At 43.0% G+C, this 27974-nt stretch overlaps 1 protein-coding gene across 2 annotated transcripts; it reads right to left on the reverse strand.

The window, feature by feature from the left end:
* Positions 1-122: 122 nt before the first annotated feature.
* Positions 123-27595, reverse strand: LOC124048419 (serine/threonine-protein kinase tousled-like 2). 2 transcript variants are annotated; one of them, XM_046369195.1, is made up of 20 exons: positions 26898-27595; positions 23335-23417; positions 18136-18207; positions 17282-17383; positions 16979-17077; positions 16748-16870; positions 16298-16390; positions 15251-15361; positions 14420-14556; positions 14046-14252; positions 11482-11548; positions 11235-11332; positions 10577-10658; positions 10081-10172; positions 9426-9515; positions 9094-9263; positions 6098-6236; positions 5016-5127; positions 4580-4687; positions 123-1160 (listed from the first exon to the last, which is right to left on the reverse strand). In XM_046369195.1, the coding sequence occupies exons 2-20, from the start codon at positions 23413-23415 to the stop codon at positions 981-983; spliced, it is 2163 nt and encodes a 720-aa protein (XP_046225151.1). In that variant the 5' UTR covers positions 23416-23417; positions 26898-27595; the 3' UTR covers positions 123-980. The 2 variants fall into 2 exon arrangements, with proteins under 2 accessions (XP_046225151.1, XP_046225152.1); XM_046369196.1 differs by lacking the exon at positions 16979-17077 and having other exon boundaries at positions 26898-27594.
* Positions 27596-27974: the final 379 nt, after the last annotated feature.

The raw sequence follows: 27974 nt of genomic DNA on the forward strand, positions 1-27974 counted from the left end.
AAAATAAACTTTGCTATTATTTAAGTCATGTTGGAATTTAGATTGTTATACTGCACAATTTGCAATGAATGAGAATTCTCTGACGTAACTCCTTGCTAACAAACCACAAAGTCATGCCAAAAGTTGGTGTAATGGTTTATAGGCATTTCTATTAAGTCTCTCCCTCCCCATTTTGAGGGAAAGCCTCATGAAAAAATAGACAAGTAAATTCCCAATCCAATATCCAAGAATATATTTAAATCTGCTCAAATCAGTCAAAAGTGACAATCCTAGTGAAAATGACCGCTTTCTTTAACTTGTCAGTGTAAACCTAACAGTAATGTATCAGCCAGGCATGCTTTCAATTTAGGTAATCAGAAATAGAAACTCCCACATCATTTAAGCCCTTCAAAAAAGTTAATGGCTCACCATTGGGGGGTGTAATGGATTATATTATTGGGAAATATAGAGTTCAACTTTCGATACAACTCAAGCAAAAAAAAATGTAAAAAGCTTCTCTCTCAAAACAAACGGAATGGATATGTAGGAAAATGGTGCCAACAGATAGGGCTTCCATGCTTCTAGCTTACAAGCATTTCGCTACACCCGCAATAACATCTGCTAAACACATGTGACAAATACAGATTGATTTGAGCTGTTTGGTTTTCCCGAAAACATGTATGCACACACACTAACTTCAGTCCATTTTCCTATAGCCCTCTGAAGCAGCCCACTGGTCAGAGCAAGGTCTTTCTCTTATTTGTGGCAGGTGTGTGTGTGTACATGTACGTGGACAGCCACTGTGTCCTACAGAAAAGCCATAGACTGGCACTGCCCCTTCATGTCTTAGGAGGGGTGGGGATAGGGAGGGCACTTCAGATATTACTCCTCCGTCTTTTAGTCTGTTTTTACCCCCTCCATCCTCCATCCCACTATCCAGAAGGGAGGGCGTTTGAGTAATGTGGCCCCCACAGGGGTCTCCTGGGGTGGCGTTGGGTGCCTCAGTTCGAGGCACTGCTGTTGTAGGCGCTGGAGGTGGAGGGCGTGGAGCCCGACACCAACGGCCCGGCTGCAGTGGCCAGGGCCTTGCGGAAGGGGGGCATGAGGAAGGGGTCTTGGGCCAGCTGCAGCACGTCAATGCGCTCCTCCTTGCGGTAGGCCAGGCAGCGGCGGATGAAGGCCTGATGGAGAGAAATAAAAGGCACCGAAGTGAGACGTTTATTTGTATTTTTATATTATCTGGATCATTTCCAAATCCCCCATTTCCAAATACACACACAGTCAAATGTACACACTACTCATTCAGGGTTTCTTTATTTTTACTATTTTCTACATTGTAGAATAATAGTGAAGATAAACTATGAAATAACATATGGAATCATGTAGTAACCCAAAAGGTGTTAAACAAATCAAAATATATTGTAAGATTCTTCAAAGTAGTAACACTTTGCCTTGATGACAGCATTGCATTCTCTCAACCAGCTTCATGAGTTAGTCACCTGGAATGCATTTCAATTAACAGGTGCGCCTTGTTAAGTTACATTTGTGAAATTTCTTTCCTTCTTCATACGTTTGAGCCAATCAGTTGTGTTGTGAGAAGGTAGGGGTGGTATACAGAAGATAGCCCTATTTGGTAAAAGACCAAGTCCATATTATGGTAAGAACAGCAAAAATAAGCAAAGAGAAATGACAATCCATCATTACTTTAAGACATGAAGGTCAGTCAATATGGAACATTTCAAGAACCTTTTCAATTTCTTCAAGTGCAGTCGCAAAAACCAAACGCTATGACGACACTGGCTCTCATGAGGACCGCCACAGGAAAGGAAGAGTTACTTCTGCCGCACAGGATGAGTTCATTAGAGTTAACTGCACCTCAGCCAAAATAAATGCTTCACAGAGTTCAAGTAACAGACACATCTTAACATCAACTGTGTGAATCGGGCCTTCATGGTCGAATTGCTGCAAAGAAAGCACTACTACAAGGACACCAATATGAAGACTTGATTGGGCAAGAAACACAAGCAATGGACATTAGACCAGTGGAAATCTGTCCTTTGGTCTGACGAGTCCAAATTTGAGATTTCTGGTTCCAACCACTGGTCTTTGTGAGATGCGGTCATGTGTGGTTCACTCCGTGAGGCATGGAGGTGTGATGGTTTGGGGGTGCTTTGCTGGTGAATTCAAGGCACACTTAACCAGCATGGCTACCACAGCGATACGCCATCCCCATCTGGTTTGTGCTTAGTGGGACTATCAATTGTTTTTCAACAGCACAATGGCCAAAAACAAAACTCCAAGCTGTGTAAGGGCTATTTGACCAAGAAGGAGAGTGATGGTGCTGCATCAGGTGACCTGGTCTCCACAATCACCCAACCTCAACTCAATTCAGATGGTTTGGGATGAGTTGGACCGCAAAGTGAAGGAAAAGCAGCCAACAAGTGCTCAGCATATGTGGGAACTCCTTCAAGACTGTCGGAAAAGCATTCCAGGTGTAGCTGGTTGAGAGAATGCCAAGAGTGTGCAAAGCCGTCATCAAGGTGGCTACTTTGTTTAACACTTTTTTGGTTGCTACATAAATCCATATGTTATTTCATAGTTTTGATGTCTTCACTATTATTCTACAATGTAGAAAACAAAAATAAAAGAAACCCTTAAATGAGTAGGTGTGTCCAAACTTTTGACTGGTACTGTGTGTGTGAGATATATATATATATATGTATATACAAACACACACTGCTCAAAAAAATAAAGGGAGCACTAAAATAACCCATCCTAGATCTGAATGAATGGGTTATTCAATATATAGTTGAATGTGCTGACAACAAAATCACACAAATTATCAATGGAAATCAAATTTATCAACCCATGGAGGTCTGGATTTGGAGTCACTCAAAATTAAAGTGGAAAACCACACTACAAGCTGATCCAACATTGATGTAATGTCCTTAAAACAAGTCAAAAGGAGGCTCAGTAGTGTGTGTGGCCTCCACGTGCCTGTATGACCTCCCTACAACGCCTGGGCATGCTCCTGATGAGGTGGCGGATGGTCTCCTGAGGGATCTCCTCCCAGACCTGGACTAAAGCATCCGCCAACTCCTGGACAGTCTGTGGTGCAACGTGGCGTTGGTGGATGGAGCGAGACATGATGTCCCAGATGTGCTCAATTGGTTTCAGGTCTGGGGAACAGGCGGGCCAGTCCATAACATCAATGCCTTCCTCTTGCAGGAACTGCTGACACACTCCAGCCACATGAGGTCTAGCATTGTCTTGCATTAGGAGGAACCCAGGGCAACCGCACCAGCATATGGTCTCACAAGGAGTCTGAAGATCTCATCTCGGTACCTAATGGCAGTCAGGCTACCTCTGGCGAGCACATGGAGGGCTGTGCGGCCCCCCAAAGAAATGCCACCCCACACCATGACTGACCCACCGCCAAACCGGTCATGCTGGAGGATGTTGTAGGCAGCAGAACATTCTCCACGGCATCTCCAGACTCTGTCACGTCTGTCACATGTGCTCAATGTGAACCTGCTTTCATCTGTGAAGAGCACAGGGCGCCAGTGGCGAATTTGCCAGTCTTGGTGTTCTCTGGCAAAATGCCAAACGTCCTGCACGGTGTTGGGCTGGTAGCACAACCCCCACCTGTGGACGTCGGGCCCTCATACCACCCTCATGGAGTCTGTTTCTGACCGACACATGTGCATTTGTGGCCTGCTGGAGGTCATTTTGCAGGACTCTGGCAGTGCTCCTCCTGCTCCTCCTTGCACAAAGGCAGAGGTAGCGGTCCTGCTGCTGGGTTTTTGGCCTCCTCCACGTCTCCTGATGTACTGGCCTGTCTCCTGGTAGCGCCTCCATGCTCTGGACACTACGCTGACAGACACAGCAAGCCTTCTTGCCACAGCTCGCATTGATGTTCCACCCTGGATGAGCTGCACTACCTGAGCCACTTGTGTGGGTTGTAGACTCAGTCTCATGCTACCACTAGAGTGAAAGCACCGCCAGCATTCAAAAGTGACCAAAACATCAGCCAGGAAGCATAGGAACTGAGAAGTGGCCTGGTCACCACCTGCAGAACCACTCCTTTATTGGGGGTGTCTTGCTAAATGCCTAGAATTTCCACCTGTTGTCTATTCCATTTGCACAACAGCATGTGACATTTATTGTCAATCAGTGTTGCTTCCTAAGTAGACAGTTTGATTTCACAGAAGTGTGATTGACTTGGGAGTTACATTATGTTGTTTAAGTGTTCCCTTTATTTTTTTGAGCAGTGTATAAAAAAATAAAATAAAAAAAGGTTAAAATAATGGGGAGATTTGATTATCCAATGTCAAGTCCTAGCTGATGGAGATCAGATACACCCTCCTACCCTGAAACACACACACGCTAATCCCCCTGTGAGACCAAACCTTTTGAATACTTTGTGACAAGTTAAAGGAATGGTGGATGGTTCACTCAAGATTCAATCTGGGTAAATGATTGTATTGTAAAGGGATGGGAGGTTGATTCCATGGTTTAGCTGACTTTGAGTATGAGTGTGTGTGCATGGAGAGAGAATGTTGCAAACGTATGTGTGTGTTTACAAATGTGTGTTGCGTACCTTGGCTTCTGTGGTGACCACAGGTTTGGGGGGAAACTGCACCTCCTTGGCTTTCAGTATGGTGTTCTCCTGCAATATGTCCTGCTGGGACTGGTTGTGTCCAAATGGCTGGAGAGAGGAATAAAATGAAAGAGATTTACAGAGGGAGACAAAAGCGATAGAGGGGGGAAAAGAGGCAGGACATCTTTGAAAGACTACAAACGCCAAGACTTTCAAGATCATTGTTGCTTGAGAAGGAGAACGAACGGTCGAAGGGACTAGCAAATAAATACTTCAAAGTGTAAAGTTTCAGTAGCCTCGCTAGAACAGCTGGTTCTAGAGTAACGTTTCAGACGGTGACGTTTGTCAGGAACGATGTTAGCAAGACATTGCAAGGACGCACAGCGTTGCGAAGGGGAATCCATTCAAGCGTTCTACTTGAGCGTGGTGTGTTTACCTTGCGTCCGTAGAGGCTCTGGTAGAAGATGACCCCCACCGACCACACATCCACCTTGTTGGATATCTTGGGGGGTTCCTTGCCGACCACAAAACACTCTGGGGGCAGGTACCTGCAAAGGGGGCATTATAAATTAGTAATATATACTAAACAAATATTTAAAACGCAACATATAAAGTGTGGGTCTCGTGTTTCACAGGCGGATTTAAAAGAACCCAGAAATGTTCCATGCGCACACTGTTAGAAACCATGTCAGGGAAAGACAGTGTGCTCCTCTTGATCCTCATCAGGGTCTTGACCTTATTGCAGTTTGGCATCGTAACAGACTTCAGTGGGCAAATCCTCGCCTTCGATTGCTACTGGCTCCCTGGAGAAGTGTGCACTTAGAGGATGAATCCCAGGTTTCAACTGTACCAGACAGATGTCAGTATAGCGTCGTGTGGGTGAGGTTTGCTGACATCAACGCTGTGAACAGAGCGCCCAATGGTGGCAGTGGGGTTTTGCTATGGGCAGGAATAAGCTACGGACAACGAACACAATTGCATTTTATCGAGGGCAATTTGAATGGACAGAGATACCACGATAAGATCCTGAGGCCCATTGTCGTGTCATTCATCCACCGCCATGTCGGCCCTGTGTCGCAATGATCTGTACACAATTCCTGGAAGCTGAAAATGTCCCAGCTCTTTCCCCCATTGAGCTTATTTGGGATGTTCTGGATCACCAGTGCGTTCCAGTTCCCGCCAATATCCAGCAACTTTGTACAGACACTGACTGACTGGTTTACTGATCCACGCACCTACCTTACATTTTTTTTTAAGGTACAGTGTCTGATCTACAGATGCATATCTGTATTCCCGGTCATGTGAAATCCATAGATTACAGCCTAATGAACTTCAATTGACTGATTTCCCAATATGAACTGTAACTCAGTAAAATCTTTTGAAAGTGTTGCATGTCGTTTTTTTCTCTTTTTTTCTCCATTGTAGATTGAGTGTGTGAATGTTAGAATGTTTCCAATGCTGGCTGTTGTATGTGTGTTTTTGCTTGTGCACGCTTGCAAGTGTGTGTAAAGTACGTACCAGTAAGTCCCTGCTCCCTGGGAGGTCAGCTCCATCCCGTCCACAGAATTGTAGCTGTCGTCATCCATGATCTTGGACAGGCCGAAGTCGGTGATCTTGATCTCGCCGCACGCCGTGCCGTTCACCAAGAGGATGTTGCCTATGGAGAGAGAGAGAGATGGGAAATGTAGTGAAACGCATAACACACATTGTGGTGCATCTTTTGATTGAGGTTATTTGTGATAAGCAGTTAATTGCATTTCAGCGCGTAGTAACCCGAAATACAGTATTAGCCCACGGAGAGAAGCACGAGATGAACTTTCTGAAGGTCAGAGTTTTCCCTGTTAGTTAACAATATCAACATTTCCCTTTACTGTGGCAGTTGTGATCAAATCAACAATAGCCACTTTCAACACAACATACCGAAAAAAAAAAAAAACTATGCAAGACTTATTAGTATGCAAAACTAACTAACTATGCAAGAGATTTTGTTGTAGGCAGAACACATTGGAATAAGATTCTATTGCATTGACTTGCACAACTCAGCACGTACTCTACATAGACCAGACCAGTGCGGCATAAGCAATCAGAGCTGCAGTGGGCCTACATGCAAATAAACCATTGCCATGTATGGATCTGTGCCACTTACTTTGAACTGGACTGTTTACACCATGAGAGGTTGTGAGTAGATGCGCTTGTTTTGAGATCAAAGCAGGAACTGCATGTAGCCACGTGCACATTTTGTTAATATTCTTTGATAGGGTGTTATTAGCCCAGTTATAGATGATTTGTAGTCAGCAAGGAGGGAGTGTACATTTCTAGCAATCATTTCTAGCCATCAAATCGAGTCAGGTAAAGAGCTTTTGTCATAAATGGACCTCTCTAGGGTAGGTGGGACGTTAGCGTCCCACCTGGCCAACATCCAGTGAAATTGCAGAGCGAGAATTCAAACTACAGAATTGTAAATATTTAACATTCTTGAAAATACACATGCAATATGTCAAATTAAAGCTTGCCTTCTTGTTAATCCAGCCACGGTGTCAGATTTCGAAAAGGCTTTACGGCAAAAGCAAACACAGACAATCATATTTCATCCCACCAGGCGCAACACAAAACTCAGAAATAACGATATAATTCATGCCTTACCTTTGAAGATCTTTTTATTTTTTTAACATAAATAATGAATCAAATTTAAGATTGGATAAATTGTGTTCAATACCAGATGAAAACAAAGTGTAGCGAGCTTTCAGGTCACGCCCCTCTATCAAAACAGTACACTTCACACTACCCTCGTTCTGAACAGGGCTACTTCTTCATTACACAAAGGAAAAACCTCAACCAATTTCTAAAGACTGTTGACATCCAGTGGATGCGATAGGAACTGCAAGCATATTTCTATTAAATCGGGCTTGCCATAGAAAATTAATGGGAAACAGATTGAACTAAAAATATAAAAAAATAAAAAAATCCCTAGATGGATTGTGCTCGGGGTTTCGCCTGCCAAATAAGTTGTTATACTAACAGACATCATTCAAACTTCAGAGTGTTTTCTATCAAATACTACCAATTATATGCATATCCTAGGCCTGAGTATAGCAGGCAGTTTACTTTGGGCACCTCAAATCATCCAAACTTTTGAATACTGCCCCCTACCCAGAAGAAGTTAAATGGCCAGTGTTGTATTTTGAGACAGGCTTGAATAAGCTAAGCAGCCAATAGGCAGAGGGAAGCATAATTTGTCTCATTCTCTGTAATAATGGTATAGGAATAACTCATTTTATTTGGTAAAGTGGTTTCTTGCATCAAAAAACATTTTCAGTCAACTCCTTGTCTGAAAGGACAAGTGGATAAACAGGTTAATGTCAAGCCCAGCATGTCTTTTTCAAAAGACTCATGGCTTACATCAAACACCACACATTGTCTGTTACTGTAGCCTGAATGATAGAAACCCTATATTAAATTCCATATTAAAATGTTATGGGATGCCTTTTCTCCATTGTTTTTCATGTTAGGCCACTCTGGTAGGCCTACATTATGATCAAATAGCCACAGTAGTCTACTTGGCCACTTAAAACAGGTACAGCCTCAGTGTTCACAGTAACCTCACGCTGGAAGTTGCACAGAATTTTCACAACGTTCAAGTTTGCGCTCAGAGGACTTGAAAATAGCTCAATGCTGAAATAAATTTGAGGGAATATTGCATATGATAAATACATTTTACCTTGAACTTTATTTGGTGTGTATGCTACAAAATACTATTAAAAAAGGGAAGACTTCCTCCCGGGTGGCGCAGTGGTTGAGGGCGCTGTACTGCAGCGCCAGCTGTGCCACCAGAGACCCTGGGTTCGCGCCCAGGCTCTGTCGTAACCGGCCACGACCGGGAGGTCCGTGGGGCAACGCACAATTGGCCTAGCGTCGTCCGGGTTAGGCCGCTAGGGATATCCTTGTCTCATCGCGCACCACCGACTCCTGTGGCGGGCCGGGCGCAGTGCGTGCTAACCAAGGTTGCCAGGTGCACGGTGTTTCCTCCGACACATTGGTGTGGCTGGCTTCCGGGTTGGATGCGCGCTGTGTTAAGAAGCAGTGCGGCTTGGTTGGGTTGTGTATCGGAGGACGCATGACTTTCAACCTTCGTCTCTCCCGAGCCCGTACGGGAGTTGTAGCGATGAGACAAAACAATTGGATACCACGAAAAAGGGGTAAATACATTTTTTTTTTAAAGACTATAGTGGACCTTAACTTAAACCCAGATATGCTTGGACATCACAGCAGGGTCAAACAATCAATACTTACAAATCAGCTGCATTCAATTTAGTTTAATGGAATAGTATCAAAGGTGAAAAATCCAAGCTAAATCTAGCGCACCTCAAATACCGTCAAGCGTTTCACACACACACACGACCCGGTCACTCCTGTACAGCTCAAGCCTACTCCTGCAACGATTAAAGGTTAGGATTAGGGTTATCGGGGGCAGGTTAGAGTAAGGGCTGTCAGGAGCTGACAGTGGCCTGACTGACCTGGCTTGAGGTCATAGTGGATGATGGGCGGACGGATCTCGTTGAGGTATTTGAGGGCGTTAACGATCTGCATGATGATGGAGCGGCCCTCCTTCTCAGACATCAGCTTGTGCTGCTTCAGGTAGAAGTCCAGGTCGTTGCCCTCGCAGAACTCCAGCACTGTGCAGAACCTGGGGAAGAGAACACCGAGTGAAGCCGTATAAAATTAGGAGAAGAAAACTAGAATAATGGAAGTCACCATACAGACACCGAACTAAGAGCTAAATTGACTATGAATAAAAGCATGGATGAAAGTTCCTATCCATCCATGGGTTAGTGATGGAGTGACTTACGAGTCTGTGTCCAGTGAGAAGTAGTCATACAGTTTGACTATTCGGGGATGGTCCAGTTCCTTGTGGATCCTGTACTCTCTGCAGGCATGCCTGAAACAAACATGGATGCACTACTGTCAAACACTGTAGTGACTCAACACAGCGCACACACACTAGATGTCTACAGTGTCGGACCTAAGCATTCACATGAAGACACACAGCCGAGAACACCTTGGAAAATCCCTACAACCGTAAGTCGCTCTGGATAAGAGCGTCTGCTAAATGACTTAAATGTAAATGTACAGATTAAGGGGGTATTACATCAACCATCCAAGGAGTTTAAGTTAAACTATTATTTTATGGGCTGATTAAAATATTTTAAAACACTGCCAACGACTGAGGTAGCAGAGTTGGAGGCAACATTTTCTATACGCAAAACAACTGATTGAATTTTTGAATTTTTCTTGGATGATATCTATGAGAAGGCAGAAATTATTTACTCAAATCTAAAAGTAAAAAGCGAGAAACTGTGTTGTATATGATACAACCGGCAACAGCAGCACATCAAACTTGTTTTCCATAAAGTGCTTTCCAGTCTACTTCAAATTATTATTCTGTGTGCCAAGACGGCTGTTTGGTGGACACAAAATGTCAGTCCAGCCGCAGGTTTCCTTACTTGTGGTAGTTCTCCTTCTTCTCGTCCCTCCAATTCTTGTTGAGCTGGTGGATCTTAACCGCCACGTATCTTTGCTCTGTTAGATCAAAGGCCTAGGGATGAACACAGAGTCAGACCAAAACAATGTTATAGAGCAATATTCAGTTCATTACATGTATGGACTTAGGATGCCTTTCGTAAATTGCCTCCAGTGTTACAGAGTGCGCTCTGGGTCGTTCGTAAATTCAGAGCGTTGTCAGATTGTCCGTTCACTCGGAGCGCATAGAGGGCACACTGGACGCTCTGACCAAGGAGTAGGGTTAATCTGAGGGTTCTCAAGTTAACTGGCTTAAATTGGCTAGTTTGCTAGCTACTTCCAGAAACAAAAATCAGAGAACACCTCACTGACCATTTTACTCATCCTAGCAGAGCTGGTTAGACTGTTTTCATGTTATATAGGTTCAGTGACAAAGCTGTTTGCTGACGTTTACTGACACCAAGACTAAAAAGTGGTCACCTTGTAAACTTCACTGAAGCCACCTCGTCCCAGTAGATATAATAGCAGGTATCGATCGTTCAACGTGGGGTGGTCTTTAAATCTGATGAGAGGGGGAGACTGGTCAGTTTCTGAATGAGGATTGAGCAAAGGAACAGGTACATGCTACATTCCAGGAGGATAAACATACAACAGGACAGTCCACTCCAAAATGTTCTGTACTCTTGCTGGTCCTGGAGAGCTACAGGATGTGCTGGCTTTTGCTCCACTAACCCACTAGATTCAAATAATCAAGGTCATCAATCTGCAGGTTGGCATTTATTGTCATGAATCTTGCCCTGGAGGCAGCTCTGCAGTGGTCACTACCTGGCGTGGCCACAAAGTCAACAAATCAAATTTTAACCCCAACCACACTGCCAATTCTGATGCTTAACCCTAACCTTAAATTATGGTTACACTTTTGTTTTCATTAATTTTTACAATATAGCCAATTATGACTTTACAGCTGGCCCAGCTAGCGGAAATCTCTCAGTTCTGCCTCCAGGGCAAGATTCATGACAAACATCAACCTGCCTTCAATCTTCAGGACAATGATAAGATAAATCTACTTTGTAGTGAGAACGAGTTTGGTAATTAGAATGGAATGCAGAAAAAGAGAGGAAGGCCAAGGGGAGCGTACGTGGAGTTGTCCTCGTTGTGGATCCTCTTCAACTCCCGGATGTGGAGGTTCCTGACGCGCTCCAACCTCTCCAGCTCTGCCTGGATCTCTGCCTCCTCCTACAGGAGACACACACACACACACACACACTTGTTAGTCACTCAGTATCACACACTCTTCATATAACAATCATGTCTAATGACAGTACTGTTTGGATTTATTGTGTATTGCATTTCCCCTGTTTCTTTTCAGCGGAGATGGATAGTACCTTCTTTAGATGCCCAAGCCGGAGTTTGAAAATCTCCTCCTGCTCGTGATATTCTGCAAGCGACAACCTATGTGGTTCAAAGACAAAAGGGGCAACTATAAAACAAAGTCATCTTCTTTCGGTTTTCATCCCTATTGAAGACTGCCTCAGGCGCTTAATCAACGGACCAGCTACACCTGTGTGGAAGCTTGCTGTTCAGCACCTGAAAAACTTGGATGTGCATATTTGACGCTTGTTGGATTCTAGCCTGAAATATCTTTATTCATGCTACCTTTCTAGAACATATTGATCACTTTCCATGTATAATGAATGTATAGGTTTGTGTCAGTGGAGGGTGGATAAGAACTAGGTGTATGGAAAGTTACTGAGTGAGACAAATGGGGAGGAGGAAGGACGTTTACAGTCGGTCAAACATGTTATTGTTAAATCTCATGGATCCTATGGAGGAAGGCAAAGGGCAACAGTCTGGTTTTAGTTACTGATAAGGTAGGACAGCCATGGAGTAGGGAGGAGTGAGGAATTTGGGCCGAGGTCAGGACAGATGAAGTGAGAAGGAACAGTTCTGTTACACACATATACGCCCACCAAGGTTCTAACAGGGAGGCGTGGCCATGATTACACCAGTGAGAGGAACCAATTAAGTTCCTGACTAGCAATTGAGAAGTATTGGCTGTCTAGATGTGCAAGGAGTTGACTCTGTCTAGTAGGAGGGTATAAAATATATGTGCTTGTGTAAAAATGTCTTGGTCTTTACAGCTATATGACCCAGTGGGTGAATAAACTTGATTTGAGCTTTTCCTAGTCATCCATTTGAGTTTAACTCTGTTAAGAACCTAACACCCTCTTCATTAATGGCTCTCCCACACGCTGTGATTTTTTGTAAAGGCTAATGTCTTCTATATCCTCCACTGTAAGAGAGAAAGAACAGCTGGTACATTTAAGATTTGCTATCAGAAGAGTGCTCACACTTTGCGACTCTGTCCGTGTCATTTCCACTATTATGAATAAAGTTAGATTTTATTTCATCATTCAAAATAGCAGACTCAAACAAAATGAATGGCTTATTTTTCAAATCTGTCATAATGTATACGTTCTAGTCAGCCAAAAATGGCTATGTTAATAAAGGGCAGTCCAATTCTGATCTTTTGCCACTAACTAGTATTTTGACCAAATCAGATTAGTGCTTTGCCAATAATTGGACAAAAAAATCAGAGTGGCATACTACATTAGAAGCTAAATCCACTTAGGGTTTTCAAAAGCTAGCCAGCTTCAGTTAGTGTCACATTCCAGCTCAGGATTCATCCGTATTACGACGGTGGATATTGTCGCAGATCATCCAGTCTGTTGACCAGATACTCAAGCGGCCGCTCTAACAATTAAATGAAATGTCTTCAAAAACAGAAGGCAGTCAGGAGGAAAGATCAGGTGGGAGTTGGACCATTCGAGCCAACGAGAGGGCAGATACGAATGTGAATAGACAACTCTGATATAAAGTGTTTTTTTCCCCTCAAAGTTGCAGGGATATCATGGGTCTTACTTATATCAATACACTAGTAACAATCTAAACATATATTTATTCAAATAAGCCTCACGTAGCAAATAAGCCATTGCAATTTTCTGGGACCAAATTTGACACGCTCTCAATGACCTCCATATATAAAAACGTCTTGCTTGTTTAGTGGGGAAAAAATGAAATAAGATGCACCACCTTCTGGAGAATATTTTGGGCCTAGTTATCTCACTCTGTTCGCCTTACTCGTCTTCCTCAAATGACGCAATCTTTGCAAAAGGTAGGAAATCTGATTTCATTGGTCCTGAACTCGCAGCTCAGACACTTCTTTCAGGATAAATGGAGTTAGCCTGCCCCAGAGCAGGTTAGTTTTGAAGGTTTCTTTGTCATAGACATTTACCTGGCTAAAAGGTGAGACTTTTTCATGGTACCGGTTATCCCAAGTACTCAGAGTTGAACAAAGTTACCTTGCCAACTCCTGCAGAACTGTGACAGAAAATTCAGACATTTGGTTTTGTCCGGAGCTTGTATGTGCAATAAATTGGATGTCGTTGACCCTGCCATACTGTGACTCAAGAGCTCCCGTTTTTCACGAATGACCTAAAGATCATTAAAAAAGCTGCGACACATGAATCGTGCCACTATCGTTCCAAACTCTTACTGTGGGGGCTTGGCATAAGTCAATGACACTGACCAAATCGACCCCTAGACCCTCTGCACTTGTGGAGATCTGAGAGGATTTAACAGGTGTAAGCAATATCGTAATAGCTTCAACTTGTCCTCTAATAAGCTAGGTGGAAGTTTCACCATATTGCCTATATAAATCAAATCGTCTAAAATTCCGAAAAGTGCATTGGGACACCCTTTCCCTATATCTGTGTCGTGCTCATAAGGACACTCAAGGGTAAACATTTTGCAACAGAAAATGAAAAAGGAGCCTTTCTTATTGGACAAGTTCATGTAGTCCCTCCCCGTTTTCCTTTGTTTTATTCCATTTTGTTCCTAATGAACATGACCCACTCAAAGATAAGCCAGAGGTACAATTCATCCTTACACTTCGTTGTCTTGTCCGTTGGTCTTGCTCTTGCGTTTGTTGGTGCCGGAGCTGTTGGGGGCGGTTGGAGGCTCCATGGTGTTGGGGGTGGTGAGTAGGGTGAGGCTCTGGGCCGTGGTGATGGTGGTGGTAGAAGGCTTCCTCTTACCCAGCAGCTTCCTCTGTCTCTCTATGTCCTCCCTCTGAGAGTTTATCCTCTCCTGCTGCCTGGGAACACACAGAGGCAGACACAATGAAGGGCAATGAGGATGGCACAGTGCTGGGCCATTGAAATCATCCTATTTATTTCTATGCATTAGGAGTAAAGTGTATGTATGTGTGACTCTAAGCTGTGTGTGTTCACTTGAAGAGGTTGTGTGTGTGTGTGTACTGACTTGATGAGGTTCTGGAAGGCATATCCGTCGGTCCACTGCTCGGTGAAGGAGGCTCCGTGTCTCACGGTGGTGAAGTGGCCCAGTCGCAGGCGGTCCTGCATGCTTTTGTCCCGGCACGTCCTCTTCTCCTGCTTCGACTAGACACACACCGCTGATTACAATTATTTACTTCTAATCAGGGTCTGATTTTGACCTATGACACCAGGTGAGTAGAATCTCCGGCCAATTAATTAAATTGGCAATTCCGCCACTTTTCAACCTCAATCATTATCTCCAGCACCATATCAGTGTCTAAAAATGTGAAAACAGCGTGTTTCTATGATCTATGGTAAAACAAATAATAATAATAGTTCCTAAAAAAATTGTTCTGTGAAGTAAGAAAAACAGTGTTTTTCAAAACCTGCAATATGTTTCTAGCCAGAAGGAGGATATTTTCTTTCTCTCCACATCTCCGTGAAACTCATGTTGGAAAATCACTGTTTTAACTTTTGATGACATCGGGTAGAACTTAACTTTATATATTTACTCCCTACAAAACATAGAAATGCACCTTTTTACATATGTAGACACTGGTATTGTGCTGGAGATAACGAACATGAGATTGTAATGTGGTGGAATTGCCATTTAACTACAAGGTAGCTTGTACTCTGGACCTCCAAGGGTTAGAATTTACCTTGAGCCAGGTTGTGCTTCTTCTGCGGTGTGAACAGACCCTTATGCCACTCGGTATCGATTTTGCACTAAGTACTGCTCGTTTTTAAGTTTAACCATATCAGTTTGTTGTTTTGAACATTTAGAACCAAGGGTGTCCATGGAAATACAGACACTCACCTTCTCGATAAGCAGCTTTTTGCTCATGGTCACACACTTGTTGAGGCGCTCCTTGTACCGCTCCAGCGCCCTCTGCTGCTCGTCTATCTGGCGCCGCAGGTCACAGTTAGCCTAAAAAAAAAAAGAACCCTGTTAGGAATTTTATGAATAATGACTAAACAATATCTACATTTTAAATAGAACTATAACTAAATAAACTCTACTCTGTTGTTATATCTGATTAATAATATTAATTCATAAGGAAGGGATTGTGTAGATTGAAACAGGGGGTAATTAAACATAATAAATACCATTCCAGCTAGGTTGGGGAGGAAATGGATTGTGGGTTTTAAGTAAGCAGAAAGGATCGTTAACCTATGGTTGAACCGACTCAACTTAGCTTTGGGATGTTTAGATAAGGCAGCGAGTGTTTTCCTGGGTTTTCCATTATCTGGAACTGTCTTCTAAATAGTGATGGACGAAGGTGAAGATTCCAGAAGTGAATCTTGATAAGTGTGTGTCTGGAGTGAGCGAGCGAGGGGGTTGGAATCAACTTTTGAACCTGTTTTGTCCTGGTCAATAGGAGGAAGAACATTTTATAACCTATGACGTCATATTTAGTATATAAACTGTTGTTTTTGGTTCCATGGCAGAGAGCTCAGAGAATAAATACTATTATCTAATTTTGGTAAGACTGGTCTCTGTCTATTTTATGCAAATAGTAATCTTACAAATTCTTATAAAATAAACTGAGTGATTTAATTCATGTACACATTTAGGAATTATGAAATTCCAATGACACCGGTGTTTGTATACAGTAGTAATTTTGCCTCCCTAGTTATCAGACACCTACAGCTACTGTCACAGTACCTACCCAACATCATTCGACAATTACTTTGAGATGTATATAGATTATAATATTTTTTTTTAAAGGTAAACTCAGATGATGTGCAAATAAACAAGCAACGTTTTGGTCACATTAAACATATTGGATTCTCCTACAGTTTTTCTTCTAACGGGTAACTCCAATGCCGTATAAAGAGATAAAGATGTGAAACAATATCTTACCCTCAATAAGTCGTCTATCCGTCCTTCCTTCTTCTCTAGGTCAGAGTTCTTGTTGTTCTCTAATGCTGTCAGCTTCTCAAGCGTCAAGTCAGACTGGGGTGTGTGTGAGAGAGTGAGTGAGTGGGAGGAGAGAGAAAAAGAGAGGGAGAGAGAAAAAGAGATGGGAAAAGAGAGGGAGGAGAGAGATTAGTACAAAAGGCACTAATGACAGAAGGGACAATCCATCCATCAATAGGGTTGATTAATCAACAAATGCGTAGTTCGGCTGGTGGTCAATAACCAGCTTTCCAATTATTTCCAAGTTTAGGATAGGATTACTTCAACTGCCTAGTATGGAGTGGCACAACAACAGTGCGTTCTGAAATGGCAGAAGTGGATGTGAGTTGTGCCAAGGGGAGACAACTGTCTAGCCATGCCAGGTAAGGTGAGAGGCCAGGCGGGGTTGTTTACCTGAGTAGATTTGTGGCAGGATGAGGAGGAGTGGAGCAGAACAGGCTTCAGGGAGCTGGAGGAGGAGGAGAAGGGCTCGGCGGGAGCTGCTGAGCCTGTGGACGACGGACTGCCCTGCTGCACCTAATGAGATAGAAGGGGGGGAGAAATATTTCAGACTGTTCCCATCGATCTACACTGAGAGTCATGTTAGTCGTTAAGTGAGGGAGCATAAAGAGGGCTGGTGCTCACCGCCACTGGGGGGTTAGAGTGTGAGTGTTGACAGGAGGAGCGCACCAGGGGAGGGATGCCCCGCGCCAGACTGGTGGCAGGGCAACTACCACCAGCAAACTGAGTCAAAGCATGTGCGCATGAGAGAAACAGAGAGAAATGATTGAGCCATTGAAGGATGAAAGTACAAGCACAGACAAAGAGCCTGAAGAAACGGTGTATTTCAAATCAAGTGTGTTAAAGTGCTTCACGTGAAGGTAATGAGATATCAAGACAGCCATATGTTAGAAAGAAAGCTACGCACATCATGAATTTCTCACTCACCTCAAAATAATCGCTAATTTTGTGACTTCTGGCGCCTCCCTTATCGTACTGCTCTCCTTTCCTCTTCCTGGTTCTCTGGTCACTGGGCTTCTTCTCTGGTGTCTAAGCAACGGAATCACACAGTACACACTGGAGGAAAGACAACTACAGAATAACTTGTGTCCATCTTTTCTGGGTTACCTCATTTCCATTGATCGTGTGTGTGTGTGTGTAACTGTACTTGTGGGGACACCAGAATAGTAAACAGAAAAATGTACCAACTGGGGACATTTTGTTAGTCCCCACAAGGTCATATGCTATTTCTAGGCGGTTTAGGGTTAAGGAGCTAGGTTTAGGTTTTTTGGGTTAAGGTTAGGGAAAATAGTATTTTGAATGGGACTGAATTGTGTCCCCACAAGGTTAGTTAAGCAAGACTGACTGTGTGCACACACACACGTGGAAGCTCCTAAGAGGAGGAAGGGGAGGACCATCCGCAGTGAATTTATATATATATATATATTTTTTAAAGTTATAACTTTATTTGGTGTAGCTGGAGAACAGATAGTTTTCGTCCCCCTCTGGGTACATTGACTTCGTTGCAAACTGTTGGACTAATGATTACACCCTAGACCAGCTAGATGCAGGGAAGAGTGTGCAAGGTGGTATTGAATGTGTCGCTGCCTGGATTACTCAAATGTTTCTCTCTACCTGTTGTAGAGACCTCATGATGGGTATAGGGAACATTTGAGTATCATGTAGTAGCCTAAACTTATCGACGTTACATTGAGCTGGGTGAATGGAACATGAACAACAGTCAGCCAATCTGCTGTTCTAGAAATAAGGCGGCCCTGGCACACGCATGTAGTCATACTGACCTCCAGCTCCTTGTCGCTCAGAGAGCCCACGCTGCACAGGCTCTGGTTGGACGACTCATTTATTCCCGAACCCTGGAGGAAACAACAATACATTGGTCAACAAGAAAATGGATGTTAAACCCTTCTGTCCTGCAATACCTTCTGTCCTGCAATACCTTCAGAAAGTACTCCGACCCCTCTTCTTTAGCCACATCTTGTTGTGTTAGACTTAAGTTTTAAATGTATTTCTTATTTATTTTATAACCTTTTCATCCTGAATACAAAGCATTATGTTTGGGGCGAATCCAAAACAACACTTCATTGAGTACCACTGGTCATATTTAAGCATGGTGTTGGCTGAATAATGCTATGGGTATGCTTGTCATCGGCAAGGAATAGAGTTTTTTAGGATGTAAATAACAGAACATAGCTATAAGCACAGGCAAAATCCTACATGAAAACCTGATTCAGTCAGCTTTCCACGAGACACTGGGAAATTAATTCACCTTTACAAAAAAAAGTAAATGTTCCTGAATAGTCTAGTTACAGGTTAGACTCAAATCTACTTAAAACTATCACAAGACCTGAAAATGGTCTTCTAGCAAAAACCAACAACCAATTTGACAGCACTTGAAGAATTTTAAAGAGAATAATGGGCAAATATTGTATAATCCACATGAGCACAGCTCTAAGAGATTAACCTAAAGACAGATGTAATTGTTGCCAGGTGCTTCTACAATGTATTGACTCAGGGGTGTGAATGCTTATCTAATTGAGATATTTATGCATTTCACTTTCAATACATTCACTAAAATGTCTAAAAACATGTTTTTTAACTTTCTTTCTGAAGGCACTGTGTGTAAGACAGGTTAACTAAATGAGTATCACACAATAATGTATTTAAACCAAACACAAATACATACAGTTGAAGTCGGAAGTTTTACATACACCTTAGCCTAATACATTTAAACTCACAATTCCTGACATTTAATCAGAGTAAAAATTCCGTCTTATGTCAGTTAGGATCACCACTTTATTTTAAGAATGTGAAATGTCAGAATAATAGTAGAGAATGATTTATTTCAGCATTTTTCTTTTTTCCCCCATCACATTCCCAGTGGATCAGAAGTTTACATACACTCAATTAGAATTTGGTAGCATTGCCTTTAAATTGTGTAAGTCGCTCTGGATAAGAGCGTCTGCTAAATTACTTAAATGTAATGTAAATGTTTAACTTGGGTCAAACGTGTCAGGTAGCTTCCCACAAGCTTCCCCCCTCCCTGCGGACCTGGCATCCTTTCACTCCCGCCCCTCTACATTTTCCTCCTCTGTCTCTGCTGCTAAAGCCACTTTCTACCACGCTAAATTCCAAGCATCTGCCTCTAACCCTAGGAAGCTCTTTGCCACCTTCTCCTCCCTCCTGAATCCTCCTCCCCCTCCCCCCTCTCTGCAGATGACTTCGTCAACCATTTTGAAAAGAAGGTCGACGACATCCGATCCTCGTTTGCTAAGTCAAACGACACCGCTGGTTCTGCTGGAGACCTTCTCTCTTACCTCACCTCGCTCATCAACTCATCCCTGACCGCTGGCTAAGTCCCTTCCGTCTTCAAGAGAGCGAGAGTTGCACCCCTTCTGAAAAAACCTACACTCGATCCCTCCGATGTCAACAATTACAGACCAGTGTCCCTTCTTTCTTTTCTCTCCAAAACTCTTGAACGTGCCGTCCTTGGCCAGCTCTCCCGCTATCTCTCTCTGAATGACCTTCTTGATCCAAATCAGTCAGGTTTCAAGACTAGTCATTCAACTGAGACTGCTCTCCTCTGTATCACGGAGGCGCTCCGCACTGCTAAAGCTAACTCTCTCTCCTCTGCTCTCATCCTTCTAGATCTATCGGCTGCCTTCGATACTGTGAACCATCAGATCCTCCTCTCCACCCTCTCCGAGTTGGGCATCTCCGGCGCGGCCCACACTTGGATTGCGTCCTACCTGACAGGCCGCTCCTACCAGGTGGCGTGGCAAGAATCTGTCTCCTCACCACGCGCTCTCACAACTGGTGTCCCCCAGGGCTCTGTTCTTGGCCCTCTCCTATTCTCGCTATACACCAAGTCACTTGGCTCTGTCATAACCTCACATGGTCTCTCCTATCATTGCTATGCAGACGACACACAATTCATCTTCTCCTTTCCCCCTTCTGACGACCAGGTGGCGAATCGCATCTCTGCATGTCTGGCAGACATATCAGTGTGGATGACGGATCACCACCTCAAGCTGAACCTCGGCAAGACGGAGCTGCTCTTCCTCCCGGGGAAGGACTGCCCGTTCCATGATCTCGCCATCACGGTTGACAACTCCATTGTGTCCTCCTCCCAGAGCGCCAAGAACCTTGGCGTGATCCTGGACAACACCCTGTCGTTCTCAACCAACATCAAGGCGGTGGCCCGTTCCTGTAGGTTCATGCTCTACAACATCCGCAGAGTACAACCCTGCCTCACACAGGAAGCGGCGCAGGTCCTAATCCAGGCACTTGTCATCTCCCGTCTGGATTACTGCAACTCGCTGTTGGCTGGGCTCCCTGCCTGTGCCATTAAACCCCTTCAACTCATCCAGAACGCCGCAGCCCGTCTGGTGTTCAACCTTCCCAAGTTCTCTCACGTCACCCCGCTCCTCCGTTCTCTCCACTGGCTTCCAGTTGAAGCTCGCATCCGCTACAAGACCATGGTGCTTGCCTACGGAGCTGTGAGGGGAACGGCACCTCAGTACCTCCAGGCTCTGATCAGGCCCTACACCCAAACAAGGGCACTGCGTTTATCCACCTCTGGCCTGCTCGCCTCCCTACCACTGAGGAAGTACAGCTCCCGCTCAGCCCAGTCAAAACTGTTCGCTGCGCTGGCCCCCCCAATGGTGGAACAAACTCCCTCACGACGCCAGGACAGCGGAGTCAATCACCACCTTCCGGAGACACCTGAAACCCCACCTCTTTAAGGAATACCTAGGATAGAATAAGTAATCCCTCTCACCCCCCCCCCCCTTTAAGATTTAGATGCACTATTGTAAAGTGACTGTTCCACTGGATGTCATAAGGTGAATGCACCAATTTGTAAGTCGCTCTGGATAAGAGTGTCTGCTAAATGACTTAAATGTAAATAAGTTGGGTGATTTTTGGCCCGTTCTTCCTGACAAAGCTGGTGTAACCGAGTCAGTTTTTCAGTTCTGCCCACACATTTTCTATGGGACTGAGGTCAGGGCTTTGTGATGGCCAGTCCAATACCTTGACATTGTTGTCCTTAAGCCATTTTGCCACAACTTTGGAAGGATGCTTGGGGTTATTGTCCATTTGGAAGACCCATTTGCGACCAAGCTTTAACTTCCTGACTGATGTCTTGAGAAGTTGCTTCAATATATCCACATAATTTCCCCTCATGATGCCATCCATTTTGTTAAGTGCACCAGTCCCTCCTGCAGCAAAGCACCCCCACAACATGATGCTGCCACCCCTGTGCTTCACGGTTGGGATGGTGTTTTTCAGCTTGCAAGCCTTCCCATTTTTCCAAACATAATGGTCATTATGGCCAAACCAATTCTTGTTTCATCAGACCAGGGCACATTTCTCCAAAAAGTACAATCTTTGTCCCCATGTGCAGTTGCAAACTGTAGTCTGGCTTTTTTATGGCGGCTTTGGAGCAGTGGCTTCTTCCTTGCTGAGCGGCCTTTCAGGTTATGCCGATATAGGACTTGTTTTACTGTGGATATAGATACTTCTGTACCTGTTTCCACCAGTATCTTCACAAGATCCTTTGATGTTGTTCTTGGATTGATTTGCACTTTTCGTGCCAAAGTACGTTCATCTCTAGGAGACAGAACACATCTCCTTCCTGAGCGGTGTGACGGCTGCGTGGTTTATACTTGCGTACTATTGTTTGTACAGACGAACGTGGTACCTTCAGGCATTTGGAAATTGCTCGTAAGGATGAACCAGACTTGTGGACTACAATTTTTTCTAAGGTCTTGGCTGATTTCTTTTGATTTTCCCATGATGTCAAGCAAAGGGGCACAGAGTTCGAAGGTTGGCCTTGAAATACATCCACAGGTACACCTCCAATTCACTCAAATGTTGTCAATTAGACTTTCAGAAGCTTCTAAAGACATTACATAATTTTATGGAATTTCCAAGCTGTTTAAAGGCACAGTCAACTTAGTACCTTTAGTGTAAACTTCTGACCCACTGGAATTGTGATACAGTGAATTATAAGTGAAATAATCTGTCTGTAAACAACTGTTGTAAAAACTACTTGTCCAAACAGACTTATCAAAACTATAGTTTGTGAACAAGATATTTTGTGGAGTGGTGGAAAAATGAGTTTTAATGACTCCTACCAAAGTGTATGTAAACTTCCTATTTCAACTGTACATACATACATACATAACAGCCAAAAGTTTGGACACCTACTCAATAAAGGATTTTTCTTAATTTTGTACTATTTTCTTCACTGTAGAATTATAGTGAATACATCAAAACTATGAAATAACACATGGATTAATGTAGTAACCAAAAAGTGTTGAACAATTCAAAATATATTTGAGATTCTTCAAAGTAGCCACCCTTTGCCTTGACAGTGTTTCCCACTCTAGGCATTCTTTCAAGCAGCTTCATAAGGTAGTCACCTGGAATTAATTTCAATTAACAGATGTGCCTTGTTAATTTGTGAGATTTCTTTACTTCTTAATGTGTTTGAGCCAATCAGTTGTGTTATGACATGGTAGGGGTGGTATACAGAAGATAGCCCTATTTGAAGAATCTTAAATATATTTTGGATTTGTTTAACACTTTATTGGTTACTACATGATTCCTTGTGTTATTTCATAGTTTGGATGTCTTCAGTACTATTCTACAATGTAGAAAATAGTAAATAAAACAAAATAAATTAAAACACAATGAGTAGGTGTGACTTAATATGGTACAAGTCTGTCTCCCCTATTAATTTGGGGTTGGAGTGAACTTTAATTAGCAACACTGGCCCTTGGTAACACCAAGCAGTGTGGGCTCCTTGTCTTGCTGACTATTCCATTGGTGGGTGGGTGTGCATGTGTGTGGTGTGTGACCGGTAGAGTGCCTTGCCACAGAGTGCTGCTGATGATTGATAAAATGCTAACTGGATGCCAGGGCAGCACTGTCACACACACACAGAATGGATGCAGACACAATTGAATGGAGAGACAGACCTTGGCCACTCCGACTCCTGTGAAGCGAGCCTCAAGCAGCTCCTGCCGCCGAGGGTCCAGGCTGTGCAGTTCTTCCATCATGTCTACGGAAAGGAGAGAGAATGTGTTAGTTAAAGAGTACAATCTTGGTTTCATCAGACTAGAGAATCTTGGAAAACTCTAAGCAGGCTGTCATGTGCTTTTACTGAGGAGTGGCTTCCGTCTTGCAACTACACGGTTGTCAAAACATCAAGCAAGGGAAAGCGTTCATGAAAAAGACCTTGTTGTAAGCACTAAACTCCCCTATGGGAAAAATGTTTTTTGAAAAAACGATTGTACCCATTTCCGCATTTGACCGCTAGGTTTTATGGGTATTATGACGAAAACACTGATATAAAAGACTGTACAGTATGAAGATAGGCAGAAGCTGCTTCTCCAATATGAATCCCCGATCACACTTGTAGGTGATGTCATAGAGACGTTGGCTTGCTAAGCTCATGCGCAGAAACATGTCTTCAGGTCTAATGGTCGTCTCGCACCGAACTGCGCATGTGCAGGCAATCAATTTAATTGCGCTCATTTGACATGGCCTGATGCCCCAGGTAGCGGAGTTTGTTCATTTTAGAACATTCCATTGGTCCTCCCGGGGCACCAGGCTATGTAAAATGAACTCCACCGTCAGGGTTGCTATGTTAGGAGTTTTCCTGCAAAATTGGGCTACTTTGAAAAATGTATTGGTCGCGGGTTACGGGTTTTTGGGCTACTAATAAGTTTCACAGCACCCACCATGGCATTTCTCAATAATTGAACATTTTTATATATATATATATATATATATATATATATATATATATATCACTGTGACATGCTGCTGCTGACTATCAGGCGGTGAGGCTGTTGCTGAGTGAATGGCGAGCAGGGCTACCATTTGAAACAATAAAAATGTTGACATGACGAGTCCTAGCAAATCAATTTGTGCCACTTGTGTAGCCTACCTGGAGCTATCAAACTGATTGAATAAATAGCCTATAACTTGAGAGTAATATTACATTAGCCTTGTGTTATTATACAATTATTAACAATCATGTTTAGTTAATTAAATTGGAAGTTATCAAAGCCCAATCTGCAATTGTTAGAAGGCATTAGATTGACTTAACAGTCCAAATAGGCTACAGGTAAAAAATAAAATCTAAATACTGGCTGTTGTTGACAAGCATATTCAGATCAAACATATCATTAATATTTAATTCAGTGATTGAAATTACAACCCCATCCACAGCCTATTCCAGCAGGCTGCTATTGGGAAACAAGCATTTCTTACCTCAAAATCGCCAAACTATTAATGTTGAATAAATGAGTCTTAATTTGGACTAAGCAGGCTGATATATCATTCAGTTGACATCTTGCCTGGGTTACTGTAGACTGATGTAGGCCTATCAAGGGCTGTAGGCTACCTGCATCTATCTAAGCAAACCAAGGCAAAGTTGAATTACAATCATACACCCAGATTTTTGCCTGTAGCCTATGCCTATTGAAATGACAAGTCAATCTTGCAAAATAGGACATTTATAACTGTTTGTAGTCTCAACATCTGTCACAATTGCCAGAAAATAGCCTAACATTATTATATATTTTTTTAAAGTTCATCTGGGTGTTTTTTGCACGAAGAAGATTAAGATCCTCTGTACAACTTTCATCACTCAAACTCCCCTGTCGGATTTATCTAGTCATGCACATGCACAAAAGGGACTTATTTAAGCAATAAGGCCTAGGGGGGTGTGGTATATGTCCAATATACCACGGCTAAGGGCTGTTCTTATGCACGACACAACGTGGAGTGCCTGGATACAGACCTTAGCCGTGGTGTATTTTCCATATATCACAAAACCCTGAGGTGCCTTATTGTTATTATCAACTGGTTACCCACGTAATTAGAGCAGTAAAAATAAGTGTTTTGGTAACCAGTTTAAAACAGGGAAAGGGGTCAGTTGAAACTGAAATGTGTCTTCTGCATTTGACCCAACCTCTCAGAATGGTGTGGGGGACTGCCATAATTGACATCCACGTCTTTGGCACCGGGGGAACAGTGGGTTTCTACCTTGTCAACTTGGGGATTCGATCCAGCAACCTTTCGGTTACTGGCCCAACGCTCTAACCATATGGCCAATATACCACAGCTAACGGCTGTATCCAGGCACACCACATTGCATCATTCTTAAGAACAGCCCATATCCATCGTATATTGGCCACATACCATACGCCCTCATGCCTTATTGCTTAATTATAGCAGTGATCATAGCAGTGCAGTGAAACGAGTTAAATCAACAACCATTGATGGAAAATGACCTGGTAAGTTTAAATGGGGTGAATGATCTTTTCTCTTGCGATATACTCAAATTAGTATATTATGTCATGTCAGTTCACAAGAATTATAACTTTGATGAAAACCTAATTTTGCTTCTAAAAATAGTCTACAATGTAGAAAAGTTACAAGTTACGTTGGTATTCCTTAACTGGCTCAATAACGTAACGGGAAAACAATTATTGTATAAAATGTGGCAATTTAGCTCCTTATCAGCCCCTTTGGGCAGGTTTTGAATGGTCATTGGATTAGAATTGTTAGCTACAACTGGCAACCCTGTTTACCATTGAGATTTCAACAAACCATTTGTGGCCCTGTGCCCAAGATAATTTAGAGGGCAAATGTCTTATGACTAATGTTTTATTGTCTAAACACGGTCTAATCTGTTATGATCCACCTGGCTCAATTTATCCAAGACAAATAATCCTAAAACATACAGTACCAGTCAAAAGTTGACACACTCATTCAAGGGTTTTTCTTATTTCATAGTTATGATATCTTCACTATTATTCTACAATGTAGAAAATAGTTTTAAAAAATAAAGAAAACCCCTCGAATGAGTAGGTGTCCAAACTTTTGACTGGTACTGCATGTAGCTAGAACATCCACTCACCCTCTCTTCGCATCAAACAAGCATACAAGTTATGTAGTTAGTTTGATAACTATATAGTTATCTATATGGTACTCTCAAACCCAGAACTAAAATATCGTGTTATTGCGTCAGATGCAGCTGTCCACGAGAGATTATGGTAAACTAATCATTATAAGATTGACAAAGCAATGTATGACATTATCGCTACTACATTTTGTCTGAGGATGCTGTCCAGACAGCATGGTGTGGCACTGTGGTGGTCTGCTGTGTACAACATTTGCCATGTTCTTAGTTAGGCTAACTAACTAGATCTGAGATTTAAGTTTCCAATGCACAGCTAACTTAACGAACCTCAGCCAGGTCCGTAACTTGTGGGTAAGTTAGTTAAATTGGCTAACCAACTAACTACTCTAGTTAGCTATAATACATAACGTTAGCTAACACCAGCTAATACAGCCACATATTGATTGTAGGAATGGAAAAAAGTATTAATACTTAAATTTGGCTACTAGTAGTTATAATTACGTTACTCTGTCTAAAGCACTGCTTTAATAGCTAGCTAGGCTAACTATAGTTAGTTATTGAGGAGGCTGGCTAACGTATGTAGTCAGTCGAAACAACTTTGTTTACCTGTAGCGCTGTCGCTTGCAAGGTCCGTGGGGGGGGGGGGGTCTTTCAGTCCCTCGAGCTCAGGCGATAGCGAAGTTAACTAGCTGCTGATGTCCCGTTGTCTCTCAAAAATACCCTACACTTAAAACACCCCAAAAAAACGTCCACTTCAGCATTGTCCATCTGTTGACTTCTCTTTCCCTCGGAACACCAGGAGGCCGAGAATCCTCGGGGTTTCCAAGCCCGCCTTGCAGGCTGTAGCCCATGCACAAACAACTCCCAGCTCGAGGGTTGTTGTTGTAGTTTCTTTGGAAAAGGGCCTTTCTTCTTTTGTAAATTTTTTTAAAAAAAGTTGAATTAATATGAAATTTGTTTTGGCGATTGAATGTCGAAATCCTTAATCTGCCGCTGAAATAAGAAAACTTTAACTTGTTTCTCTTGCGATAAATTGGTTAACATTAGATTGAATTAGCTACACAATTAGCTAGCATTCGCGAGTCATCGATGAAAGACCAGAGATGGGTGGACTAAATCCATCTGCGTGCTCGACAGACAGGGTGTGCTAGCTAGCTCGCATCGACAGTCTGCTGCGGACATGACCCCTAACTCCCACCAAATTCAGTCAGATCAATTAGATTCTGAGACTGTTTATGCAATGTAAAGAACAAGTGTGATGCAATTTGTTCGGTCTGAATCGAACAGGGAGGGGGAACCACTGGCTGCGTTTACACAGGCAGCCCAATTCTGATATTTTTTTTCACTAATTGGTCTTTTGACCAATCAGATCAGCTCTGGTAAAAATCCGATTTAATAATGTCTAATGTCATTGCTTAAAATACAAATTAGTGGGGGGGAATCTAAATTCGTCTGTCGTGTGTAAACGCTTCCCAAGAGAGCGCACAACCCAAACCCATAGTAGAGTGGTTGCAGTTTGCATTCAAAAAATGAAGTTGTAGTGGGCCGTGCATGGGCTATAGGCTGATTTAATATGCATGAGCTCTGTCAAAGTGTTCCTGGATTACATAACCATGTCAATAATGATGTTGCCCAATGCTCGCCTGTCCAGACAGAATGGACTATTCCCACTACTGAGCGGCA

Source organism: Oncorhynchus gorbuscha, linkage group LG11 (assembly GCF_021184085.1).
Source record: "Oncorhynchus gorbuscha isolate QuinsamMale2020 ecotype Even-year linkage group LG11, OgorEven_v1.0, whole genome shotgun sequence".
NCBI classification, from domain to species: domain Eukaryota; kingdom Metazoa; phylum Chordata; class Actinopteri; order Salmoniformes; family Salmonidae; genus Oncorhynchus; species Oncorhynchus gorbuscha.

Bases quoted from the DNA above. Each gene is read 5' to 3' on its own strand.
- LOC124048419 (XM_046369195.1), bottom strand. From the start codon at position 23,415: ATGATGGAAGAACTGCACAGCCTGGACCCTCGGCGGCAGGAGCTGCTT. The intron at 10,659-11,234 runs GTACGCTCCCCT...CCCTCTCATCAG, and splicing joins CACAACGAGGACAACTCCAC to ATTTAAAGACCACCCCACGT. The intron at 4,688-5,015 runs GTAAACACACCA...TCCTCTCTCCAG, and splicing joins AGAGCCTCTACGGACGCAAG to CCATTTGGACACAACCAGTC.